The following is a 10,653-nucleotide window of genomic DNA, read 5'->3' on the forward strand; positions in this document are numbered from 1 at the left end:
TCCTTAAATATTGAGAATGAGGTTCAAAGCCTAAGTTGGGGATGTTGGTGTCAAAGTGGAAATTGGTAAGGTTGTATATTGAGGTATAATTACTCAAGCTCCAAAAGGAAATAGCTATATATATATATATATATGGAGTATTGAGAAAATTAGAGAGGAACCTTAAGGTAGTTCAATGTTGGTAACTAGATGCCAATAAAGGTTATGTGGTTTAAAAAGAAGCAAAATGCAAAAATAAAGACAAATGAGAGTAGTGTTCAAGGAGGGTGTAGTCACTTGTACCCAAATACTTATCCTACCCTTTCCTAAACCGACATTACATGCTTAAAAAGTCCTTATGGGATCTCCAACCGAATGTTCTTGAATAGGCGGTGAATTAAAATAAGGGCAGGTTTATTGCATCATATTTTGTAACACTTGAAATTCTTTGTTGAGAGTGAGCGTCTTTGTGCATTTTTTCTTTGTGTTGTTATTGTAAATATGGTGATCTTGGGACTTTCTTTCTTGTGAGGGCACATGAATTAGGATGGAATGGTAACATTGTTGTATCCAAAAATGAGTAAATAAAACATATGTAGTAGACTAGTTCTTTTGAGTCACTTCTTGAGGCTTTTTGTTGTCACTTGATTACTTTGGAAATCCTTTGCATTTTATGAAAGTGTTTTTTTAATGAGGGAGTTATTTGGTAAAGATTCGCGTGGTTGAGCCTAATAATTAGTACCAACCAAATCAATAAGTATGGTGCTTAATTGGAGAATATGATTTGTAAATGATAGCAATACTACTTGAGCTTTAAATGTTAGAGCCTCATTGAATTGTTGGATTTGATTTGCTTCAGGACAAGCAAAATCTTTAAGAATTAAGATAGGGTGTTGATGAGTGGTGATTTTACCACTCATTCTAGTCTCTTTTCTTTAGTTTTTATGTTCTTTAACTATAATATGAGGTCGTTTATGATGTGTATTGTTAGATTTTCAAGTAAATGATGCCATGAAGTGATTTGAATTCAATTGAGAAAAAAGGGTGAAAACAATGCAAAACTCACATGTGATTCCACATCTAGAGAAGATTGGTCGCAGAAACGGCCTCCCGTCTGCGAAGCTGTGCATACTCGCACTAGGACCGCATCTGCGAGTCAAGAGCCGAATCTGCTATTGCGCATCTACGCATGGAGGACCGCATGTGCGGAGACAGAAATCAGTTCAAATGCTAGATAAGGGAAACACATAAGGGAAATTTGTACTACTAAGACTGAATCAACTGTAGAGTTATCAAAACGGACATCTCTCATATAAGCTAGATACGCCTCACACCCTTTCTCAACCATTTGTTGAGCCTTAAGAAATGAGATAACCCTACTAGGAGTGTGATATAAAGTATCCCTCCACTTTACTCATGGTACGCCTAGCATAGTCAGCGTCACAGTTTTGGTGTGACAAGCAAGAATAGCATAATGGGCCGAAAACCAGTCCATGCCTAAGATAACGTTAAAATCTACCATGCTGAGTAATAATAAATCGGCTCTGGTTTCAAAACCACTACGATCAATCAAACAGGACCGATAAACGTGGTCCACAATAAGAGAATCTCCCATAGGAGTAGAAACATAAACAGGAGAACTCAAAGAATCCCGAGATACGCTCAAATGTAGGGCAAAATAAGAGGACACATAAGAATAAGTGGAGCCTGGATCGAATAAAACTGATGCATCTCTATGAAAAACAAGGACAATACCTGTTATGATAGAATCAGCCTCAGTACGAGTAGGAAGGGCATAGTATCTGGCCTGGACTCCCCCTCTAGGGCAACCTCTACCTCCCCAACCTCCACCTCTAGCTGGCTGGACAGGTGGGGCAGCAACTGCTGCTGTGATCATAGCTTGGGAACTCTGCGGAGCACGCTGTGGCTGAGAAGTCTATGGAGGTGCATCCCGTCTTTGTCTGGGGAAATCCTCACCATATGGTGTGTGTCGCCTCACTCTAATAAAGATTTGGGAGGATGTGGCAGTTGTCACTGGCATGGGCTAGGTCTGCTGTAGTGACCGCTGAAAGCACCCTGTGCAGGAGGTGCACTAGATACTAGAGGTGCATAATAAGGCTTCTGAGGTCAAGGAGGAGCTGGAACACCACTATCTACTAGAAGAGCTGAATGAACGGGGTGACTCATATAACCCCTAACATGATGAACTGCAGTTAGGGCACGGGCACAAGAATAATGCCCGACTCTCGAGACCTCTTCGCCTCCCTCTCCTCTCTATCCGGAGCATGCATATCCTCTACTCTCTTATGCTCACCACCTGCTGATAAGAAATATCCATCTCCAACTCCCAGGCCATGCTAGATCTGATGCTAGGAATAAGCCCCTCAATGAACTGGTGAACTCTATCGCGAACCATAGCGACCAACGGTAGTGCATGTCTAGTCAAGATAGTGAAACCGAGAGAATACTATTAAATAGTCATAGTACTCTAGCGCAAATGCTCAAACTCTATGGCATATGTCTCTGAAGCTGTGAGGGAAATACTCCCTCAAAAACAAATCTGAAAACTAGGTCCATGTAAGGGAAGCTGCCTCTGCTGGGCTGTCCAACTCATAATTACGCCACCACTAGTAGGCTGCTCCTCAATGTTGGAAGGCAGTGAAAGAAACCCCACATGATCGTGATATACCATAGTGTGGAGGATACGGAAGCACTCCTCCATAAATCATAGAGCATCATGTGATGCTAGACCACTGAATATAGTAGGCTTGTACTTCTTGAACCTCTCGAGCCTCCACTTCTTATCCTCTGAAGTTGTTTCCCTGTCCTCGGGCTGAACTGGGGCTACAGGCGGTACCGGTAAAACCTCTAGGATCTGATCAACTTGGAACCACTACTCTAGGGTGTGGGCAGCGGGAGTCTGTACTCCTCCCCCGGCCTGGGATGTCGCTGCAGTAAGGGGAATCAACCTTGCCTGAGCTAGAGTGGTGTACATGCTCACGAACTGTGCAAGGGTCTCATGAAGAGCTGGAATAGTAGTAGCAGTAGGCATATCAAGTGCCTGGGCTCCTGCTAGAGCTGCTGGTGGCTCCTCTGTGGTAGCTAGCGCGGGTGCTCTACCTGCACCACGTGCGCATCCTCGTCCTCTACTCCGGCCTTGACCTCTAGCGGCTCTAGTAAGGGGCGCAGGTGCCTGATCATCCAGTAGCACGTTTCCTCACCATCTTTGAGAGAATAAAAGATAGAGGTTTAGAATTTTGATATCAAAAATCTCGCATGACAAGAGAATCAAATGACATGGAATTTTCTTAATAGTTACATAGCCTCTCATAGATAAGTAGAGACGTCTTCGTACTGATCCACGAGACTCTAATAAATCGACTTGTGATTCATGGCTCCTATGAACCTAGAGCTCTGATACCAACTTGTGACAACCCACGTTCTCCCTCCGTGAACTGTCGTGACGGTACCTTGTCTCTATGACTAGGTAAGCCTAACAGTTTGCGAAAAAAGGAAATAAAAATATGAAACTAGCAATTTACGGGTATTATAGTAGAGCAGTTCAAAATGTCGCTCGTCATATACAATAATAACACTCTCGACCAATAATAACACTCCCAAAACCTGAAATCTCATGAATCATAAACTAGAGGAAATACATAGTGTTGTAACTTGAGAAATCTAAACAAAAATAATTACAAAAGGTCTATAGCTAAAGGGAGAATAGAGAGGGACTTCTCAGTCTGTGGAGTTGGTAGATATACCTCGAAGTCTCTAAAAAATTGCGTCGCATCACTGATGGTATGGCTGAGCAGAAGAACTGTGAGGCCCCGTGAAAAATTTCCACCCTAAACCCAAAAGATCGTAGTGACAATTAGGATCATGTGTTAGAGATGCGTAAAATGTTTTCTAGAAAATGTGATTCTGCGGTCGAGAATGCTGTCGCATATCAGGTATGCGGACTACATAATCGCTGCAAAGTGAGTCAGTGTGTTGGTAAAATTTGAGGTTAAATATGCGATCCATTATGCAATCGCATAACCGATATGTGGACCGCATAGTCGTCGCATAATTTCCTTGGGATTTTGTAAGGAGCAGTTCTGCGGTGCATTATGCAACCGTAGAACGGGTATGCGGACCGCATTTCTGCCGCATACCTAGACATAATGTTTAGATATTGTACAGTCTTTAGCCAGTGCACCACCGTCAGTGCCCAGCCAGTAGCAGTGGAGTCGTTTCAGGCCCGGTCAGGGCAGCAGGGGATCCCATTAGCAGGGTTGGTCAGGAGAGAGGTTCCAGCAGCAGCAGAGGTCCCCGTGCCCATGGTGCGGGAAAATGCACTCATGGACTTGCTATCTAGAGTTACCTATATGCTATAGATGTGGGATGAGGGTTGTATTCAAAGACATTGTCGTGCATCCCGCTACGGAGCGGGTAGGGGCACAACTCAGTTATCCCGCCAAGCAGCTGCTACACCTTTAGTCCCCTCCCCTGCTCGAGGTACCCCACCACCCGCAAGGCGTGGGGCAGCTAGGGGTGGTGTGCAGAGTTTAGGAGGACCCAGCCAGTTTTATACTATGAGTGGCCGCCAGACTGCAGAGGCTTCTCCAGATGTTGTTACAGGTATTCTGACTGTCCAATTTCATGATGTGTATGCACTTATTGAACCTGGTTCCACCTTGTCCTATGTTACCCCTTTTGTTGCTATGGGATTCGGGATAGAGCCGGATCATCTTCATGAGCCCTTTTTGGTGTCTACCCTAGTTGGTGAGTCTATTACAACTACTCGGGTTTATAGAGGATGTGTTGTTACGGTACCCCGGGGTAGGGATATCGCGGTCGATATTATTGAGTTAGGGATAGTTGACTTTGATGTAATAATGGGAATGGATTGGCTTTATTCACTCTTTGCCAAACATTATTGTAAGACTAGAACAATTAGGCTTGAATTTCCTAATGAGACCGTTATTGAAAGGAAGGTAGATAATGTAGTGCCTAGAGGTCAGTTTATTTCCTACTTTAAGGCCGCAAAGATGGTCAAGAAGGAGTGTATCTATCATCTAGTTTGGGTCACGGACACCAATGCCGAGGCGCTTAGCCTTGAGTCTATACTAGTTGTGAATGAATTTCCGGACGTCTTTCCAAATGAACTCCCTGGGATTCCACCGGACATGGAAATTGATTTGTGGATCGATGTGATACCAGGCACGCAACCTATATCAATTCCACCTTACAGAATGGCACCGGCAGAATTGAATGAGCTAAAGGAACAACTGAAGGATTTGCTAGAGAAGGGTTTCATCCAGGCGAGTGTGTCGCCATGGGGCGCACCGGTCTTGTTTGTTAGAGAGAAATATGGATCGCTGCGGATGTGTATTGACTACCGGCAACTCAACAAGGTCACAATCAAAAACAAATATCCTCTGCCGAGAATAGATGACTTATTTGATCAATTGCAAGGTGCTACATGTTTCTCAAAGATTGACTTGCGGTCTGGGTACCATCAATTGAAGATAAGGGAGTAGGATATTCCAAAAACAACCTTCAGAACTCGGTATGGGCACTTTGAATTTATGGTAATGTCTTTTGGGCTAACAAATGCCCCGATAGCTTTCATGGATCGTATGAATCGAGTCTTCAAGCCCTTTCTAGACTCCTTTGTGATAGTGTTTATTTATGAAATCCTTGTGTATTCCCAAAGTCGGGAGGACCATGCTGCCCATCTCAGGGCAGTTTTGCAGACTCTTCAACAACATCAATTGTATGCAAAATTTTCGAAATGTGAATTTTGGCTTGAATCTGTCGCGTTCTTAGGCCATGTCATTTCTAGGGAAGGAATTCTGGTTGATCCTCAAAAGATTGCAGCAGTGAAGAATTGGCCTAGACCTACCACTCCAACTGAGATTCAAAGTGTCTTAGGCTTTTTGGGTACTGCAGGAGGTTTGTGGAGGGGTTTTCTACTCTTGCCTCTCCATTTACTAAATTGACGCAGAAAGCAGTTAAATTCCATTGGTTCGATGCTTATGAAAAGAGTTTCCAAGAATTGAAGTCAAGATTGACAATAGCACCAGTGCTAGCCTTGCCAGATGGTACAGAGGGGTTTGTAGTGTATTGCGATGCTTCAAGAGTCAGTCTTGGGTGTGTGTTAATGTAACACGACAAGGTAATAGCCTATGCTTCTAGGCAACTCAAGAATCATGAGATGAACTATCCAACCCATAACTTAGAGTTGGTAGCAGTTGTGTTTGCGCTAAAGATTTGGTGACATTATTTGTATGGGGTCCATGTGGATGTATTTACGGATCATAAGAGCCTTCAATATATTTTCAAGAAGAAAGAGTTGAATCTATGACAAAGAAGATGGATAGAGATACTCAAGGACTATGACATTGATATTCTCTATCACCCATGAAAGGCTAATGTTGTGGTAGATACACTTAGTCAAAAATCCATGGGAAGTTTAGCTCATTTTGAGTCCCATCAGAGGCCGTTGGCCAGGGAGGTTTACCATTTGGCTAGTTTAGGAGTTCGCCTTGCGAACTCTAATGAAGGAGGGGTAATTGTGCATAATAGGGCTGAATCATCGCTTGTGGCAGAGGTGAAAGAGAAGCAATTTGTGGATCCGATTTTAGCACAGCTGAAAGAGGAGATTCTCAAACACAAAACCACAGCCTTTTCCTTTGGCATGAATGATGGTACCCTACAGTACCAAGAACGCCTATGTGTTCCTGATATCGAGGTCTTCGAGAAAGGATCATGGCAGAAGCTCACACTTCCAGGTATTCCGTGCACCTAGGTTCCACGAAAATGTATCATGATCTCAAGGAAATTTATTGGTGGAATACCATTAAGATAGATGTGGCAGACTTTGTGGCAAAATGTCCGATTGTCAGCAAGTAAAGGCCGAACACCAAAGGGTTGGTGGATTGGCTCAAAGCATAGAAATTCCAATGTGGAAATGGGAGATGAGGAACATGGACTTTGTGGTAGGGTTACCACGCACTCCGCGCAAGATCGACTCAATTTGGGTGATTGTTGATCGACTCACAAAGTCAGCGCACTTCCTGCCAGTCAAATCTACTGACACAGCGAAACGGTATTATACGTTTTATATCAAAGAAATAGTCAAATTACATGGAACTCCAGTCACAATCATTTCAGATCGAGGGGCTCAGTTCACAGCCAACTTTTGGAAGAAGTTTCAACAAGGTTTGGGTATGTAGGTAAATCTTAGTATAGCTTTTCATCCACAAACCGATGGTCAAGCAGAGCGGATGATTCAGACGCTTGAAGACATGTTGCGCGCTTGTACCCTTGATTTCAAGGGTAGTTGGGATGACCACTTGCCACTCATAGAATTTTCTTACAACAACAGCTTCCACGCTAGTATCCAAATGTCACCATTCGAAGCACTGTATGGTAGGAGATGTAGGTCTCCCATTGGACGCTTCAAGGTTGGAGATGCAGAATTGATAGGGCCGAACCTCGTGCATCAGGCCATGGAGAAAGTTAAGATTATGAAGGAGAGATTGAAAACTACTCAGAGTTGCCAAAAATCCTATTCGGATGTGCGTCGTAGAGATTTAGAGTTCAAAGAAGATAATTGGGTATTTCTGAAGGTTTCCCCTTTGAAGGGCATCATGCGATTCGGAAAGAAGGGAAAATTGAGTCCGAGGTATGTCGGACCATACAAAATCATTCAGAGGATTGTTCAACTGGACTATAAGCTCGGGCTGCCATACAAAATGTCATTAGTACACCTGGTCTTCCATGTGTCCATGTTGAGGAAGGTAGTGGGAGATCCATCCACTATTGTGCCAGTTGAAACTGTGGAGGTAAATGAAGAACTATCATATGAAGAAGTTCTAATTGCCATTCTTGATAGGCAGGTTCGAAAATTGAGAAATAAGGAAATTGCATCTGTGAAAGTATTATGGCGAAACCAGCAAGTTGAGGAAGCCACTTGGGAAGCCGAGGATGAAATGAAAAGGAAGTATCCACATTTGTTTGAATAGTCATGTAATAGCTTTTATGCATTTAGCTCCTATGAACTCTTATCTTTAGACTTGATCTATGTAAAACTGTCCCATTTTTTATAAAATGTTGCCTATACGGCCATGGATGATAATTGTACAAGTTATGTTACATTTATGAAATATGGTTATGCTGTTAGGATATGTTCTAGGGCTCTATGACCGGTGGATAAGGCCTAGATACAAAGGAAACTCTGGCAAAATTTTCGGAAATTCAGGGAGTTGACCAAATTTGGAGATTAATAGTATGTAAGAAGTAGATTGCATAGAGATCACTAATAAGCGAGCCTTGATCCTCATTCGAGGATGAATAATCTTGAGTGGGGAAGGATGTGATGCCCCTTGAAAAAATTCCACCCTAAACCCAAAAGCTCGTAGTGGGAAGTGCTTCCCATCAAATTACTCCATGAAACCTTTCCAAATCTTTAAAGATAATCAAGTGAGGGCACCTAAATCTTCATCCCAAGAGATCGAAGTGCTAAAAGTTCTGGAATTTTGTAAGGAATAAGGAAATATTTATTGAGGTATATGTATGGCTAAAACCCCGTCTTTTAGAAATTGAGCTTCATCGTTGGTTGTGTGAGTACGGTAAGATTGAATTGAATTGATGTATTTATTGTTATCTCACTTGACTTGGTGTTGCAACCTTTTATGCATGGAGACTGTGTCTCAAATTGATCAACGTGCTATTCTTGATAATTTGAAAAGGTGCAAGGACTATGAATCATGTATCTAAATGCTTAGACCTTTGATTGAAATTGAAGTGAGTTGTTGTGCCATTTACATGAAGTCTCATCTACGCCTACAACCTTATTTGCTCTTGTGTGCCAGATTCTCTTGATTTACAAACCTAATGTTTAGAATGGGAACAATGTGAAACGTGAATTGAGGAATGTGAAAATTGTGGCCCCAAGTGCCGGTAAGCTAATACATGTATAACTAAAGATTGGAGTGGGATGAATAATGGAAAATGGTAACGCCTCGGTAAGGCGGCCTAGCCGATCGGGCCATGATTGGACGCCATGACATATACACATTGCGGTTATGCATTGATGATTAAAATTGGAAAGTGTGAATAGAATATTGGTAACGTCTCAGGGAAATGGCCTTGCTGAACGGGTTGAGATTAGACTCCGCTCAAGATAGCGGTGGTAATGTGAGCGATGTGGAATAATATGAAATGCCCAACTAAAGGCTATAGAAACATGATGTGAAGGTTGTGTAATTCTTTCATGTTGATAATGTTGTGATATCTTAAAGCTTTGGAGTGATACCTATGATTTCCTTATTCGTGTATGAAAGTTCTTTCTAATTTGATGGTGTTTAGTTATACATACTAGTGCTATTCTATGGTACTAACGTCCCTTTTGCTGGGGCGCTACATTTTTAAATGAATGTAGGTGGCTCCATATTGGATAGTGCTGATCGTGTGTAGCAGAGCATCCTTTTCTCAAAATCTTGGTGAGCCCCTTCCTCCTTCAAGGGGTCATGTGGTACACCTTTTGTTATAGACATCTATTTTGAGGTATAGCTGGGGCCTTGTTGCCAGTTTTGTTATCACTATCTTTTGTATCCTTAGAGGCTCCGTAGACGTTTGTGTGGGTTATGTATGGGTATTGGATAGGTCAATGAACCATGTTGTAACCTTGTACTCTTGCTTTCTTTTAAACTATAACTGTATGGAATCTTGGACACTTAACTACGATTTAATGTTGTGATATAAAATGAACTAAAATGTTGAATATACTATCTTTCCTTGTCTAAATAAATGAAAGCATGGTTTCCCTATTCATATTGAGTTGGATGGGTAGTGTTTGATGAGGCTTGCTCAGTTGGGTTCACTCGATTGAGCGTCGGTCGCGCCTCCCGAGGTTGGGGCTTGACAAGAACCTAGATCTGCACACAAAAAACATGTGCATGAAAGGGCATGAGTACACCATAGCGGTACCCAGTAAGTGTCAAGCCTAACGTCGGTCGAGTAATGACGAGGAAGGTTAGGTCCCTACTGATTATGTACATATAACAAGGTAAAATAGTATGAAATGTGACAGTATAATTAAAATACTAACAGTCGATAAAGAATCAAATCATAGAAGGAATATAACTCAGTACACAGAGATAGCAACAGGGGATCTCCTAAGATATTGTCCCGTAGTCCTAAACGAAAATGTGTAGAGGATCTCCCGAGATATCCTCTCATAGTCTGAATCATAAATATACTGGGGAATCTCCCGGAATACAAATTTGTAGTCCAAAAATAAATATCCAGTACAGGGGAAATATCCTAGGATGTTGTCCCGTAGTCCCAAATATAAATGTGCAGGGGGATCTCCCGAAATACCGATCCGTAGTCCCAAAGTAAACATGCAGGGGGATATCACGAGATATCATCCCATAGTCCCAAAGTAAACACACAACAGTCTAAAGAAAAAAATCTACAGTTCTATTCAAGTTCGTACCAAGAAAACTGAGATTTCTATCTTAAACATGCTGCATAGAATTCAAGTAAATAGTTTATTCAGATAGAACAGCTAAATCACTCAAGCATGCTTTCCTAAGCTAAATAGTAGGCTTTAAAAATACAAGTAGAGTTCAACAAAAGTAAAACACAGATATTTACTTAATGAAAACGGGTTTATTC

At 42.1% G+C, this 10,653-nt stretch overlaps 2 protein-coding genes across 2 annotated transcripts; one reads left to right on the top strand and one right to left on the bottom strand.

Moving 5' to 3' along the window:
* Positions 1-1,393: 1,393 nt before the first annotated feature.
* Positions 1,394-1,876, bottom strand: LOC138875380 (uncharacterized). Its single transcript, XM_070154205.1, has one exon. It carries the CDS (start codon positions 1,874-1,876, stop codon positions 1,394-1,396), a length of 483 nt encoding a protein of 160 aa, XP_070010306.1.
* Positions 1,877-4,358: 2,482 nt separating this feature from the next.
* On the top strand, positions 4,359-7,994 carry LOC138875381 (uncharacterized). The gene is made up of 5 exons (XM_070154207.1): positions 4,359-5,285; positions 5,972-6,106; positions 6,395-6,758; positions 6,873-6,970; positions 7,203-7,994. The coding sequence occupies exons 1-5, from the start codon at positions 4,359-4,361 to the stop codon at positions 7,992-7,994; spliced, it is 2,316 nt and encodes a 771-aa protein (XP_070010308.1).
* The last annotated feature ends 2,659 nt before the right edge of the window (positions 7,995-10,653 follow it).

This window comes from Nicotiana sylvestris, chromosome 8, assembly GCF_000393655.2.
Source record: "Nicotiana sylvestris chromosome 8, ASM39365v2, whole genome shotgun sequence".
NCBI classification, from domain to species: Eukaryota; Viridiplantae; Streptophyta; class Magnoliopsida; order Solanales; family Solanaceae; genus Nicotiana; species Nicotiana sylvestris.

What these genes read in the sequence shown, in the direction of transcription:
- LOC138875380 (XM_070154205.1), bottom strand. Translation starts at nt 1,876, where the DNA reads ATGATCACAGCAGCAGTTGCTGCCCCACCTGTCCAGCCAGCTAGAGGT.
- LOC138875381 (XM_070154207.1), top strand. Translation starts at nt 4,359, where the DNA reads ATGTGGGATGAGGGTTGTATTCAAAGACATTGTCGTGCATCCCGCTAC. An exon ending in TAGAGAAGGGTTTCATCCAG is followed by an intron (nt 5,286 to 5,971) that starts GCGAGTGTGTCG and finishes AAATTGACGCAG; the next exon opens with AAAGCAGTTAAATTCCATTG. An exon ending in TGTATTGCGATGCTTCAAGA is followed by an intron (nt 6,107 to 6,394) that starts GTCAGTCTTGGG and finishes CACCCATGAAAG; the next exon opens with GCTAATGTTGTGGTAGATAC.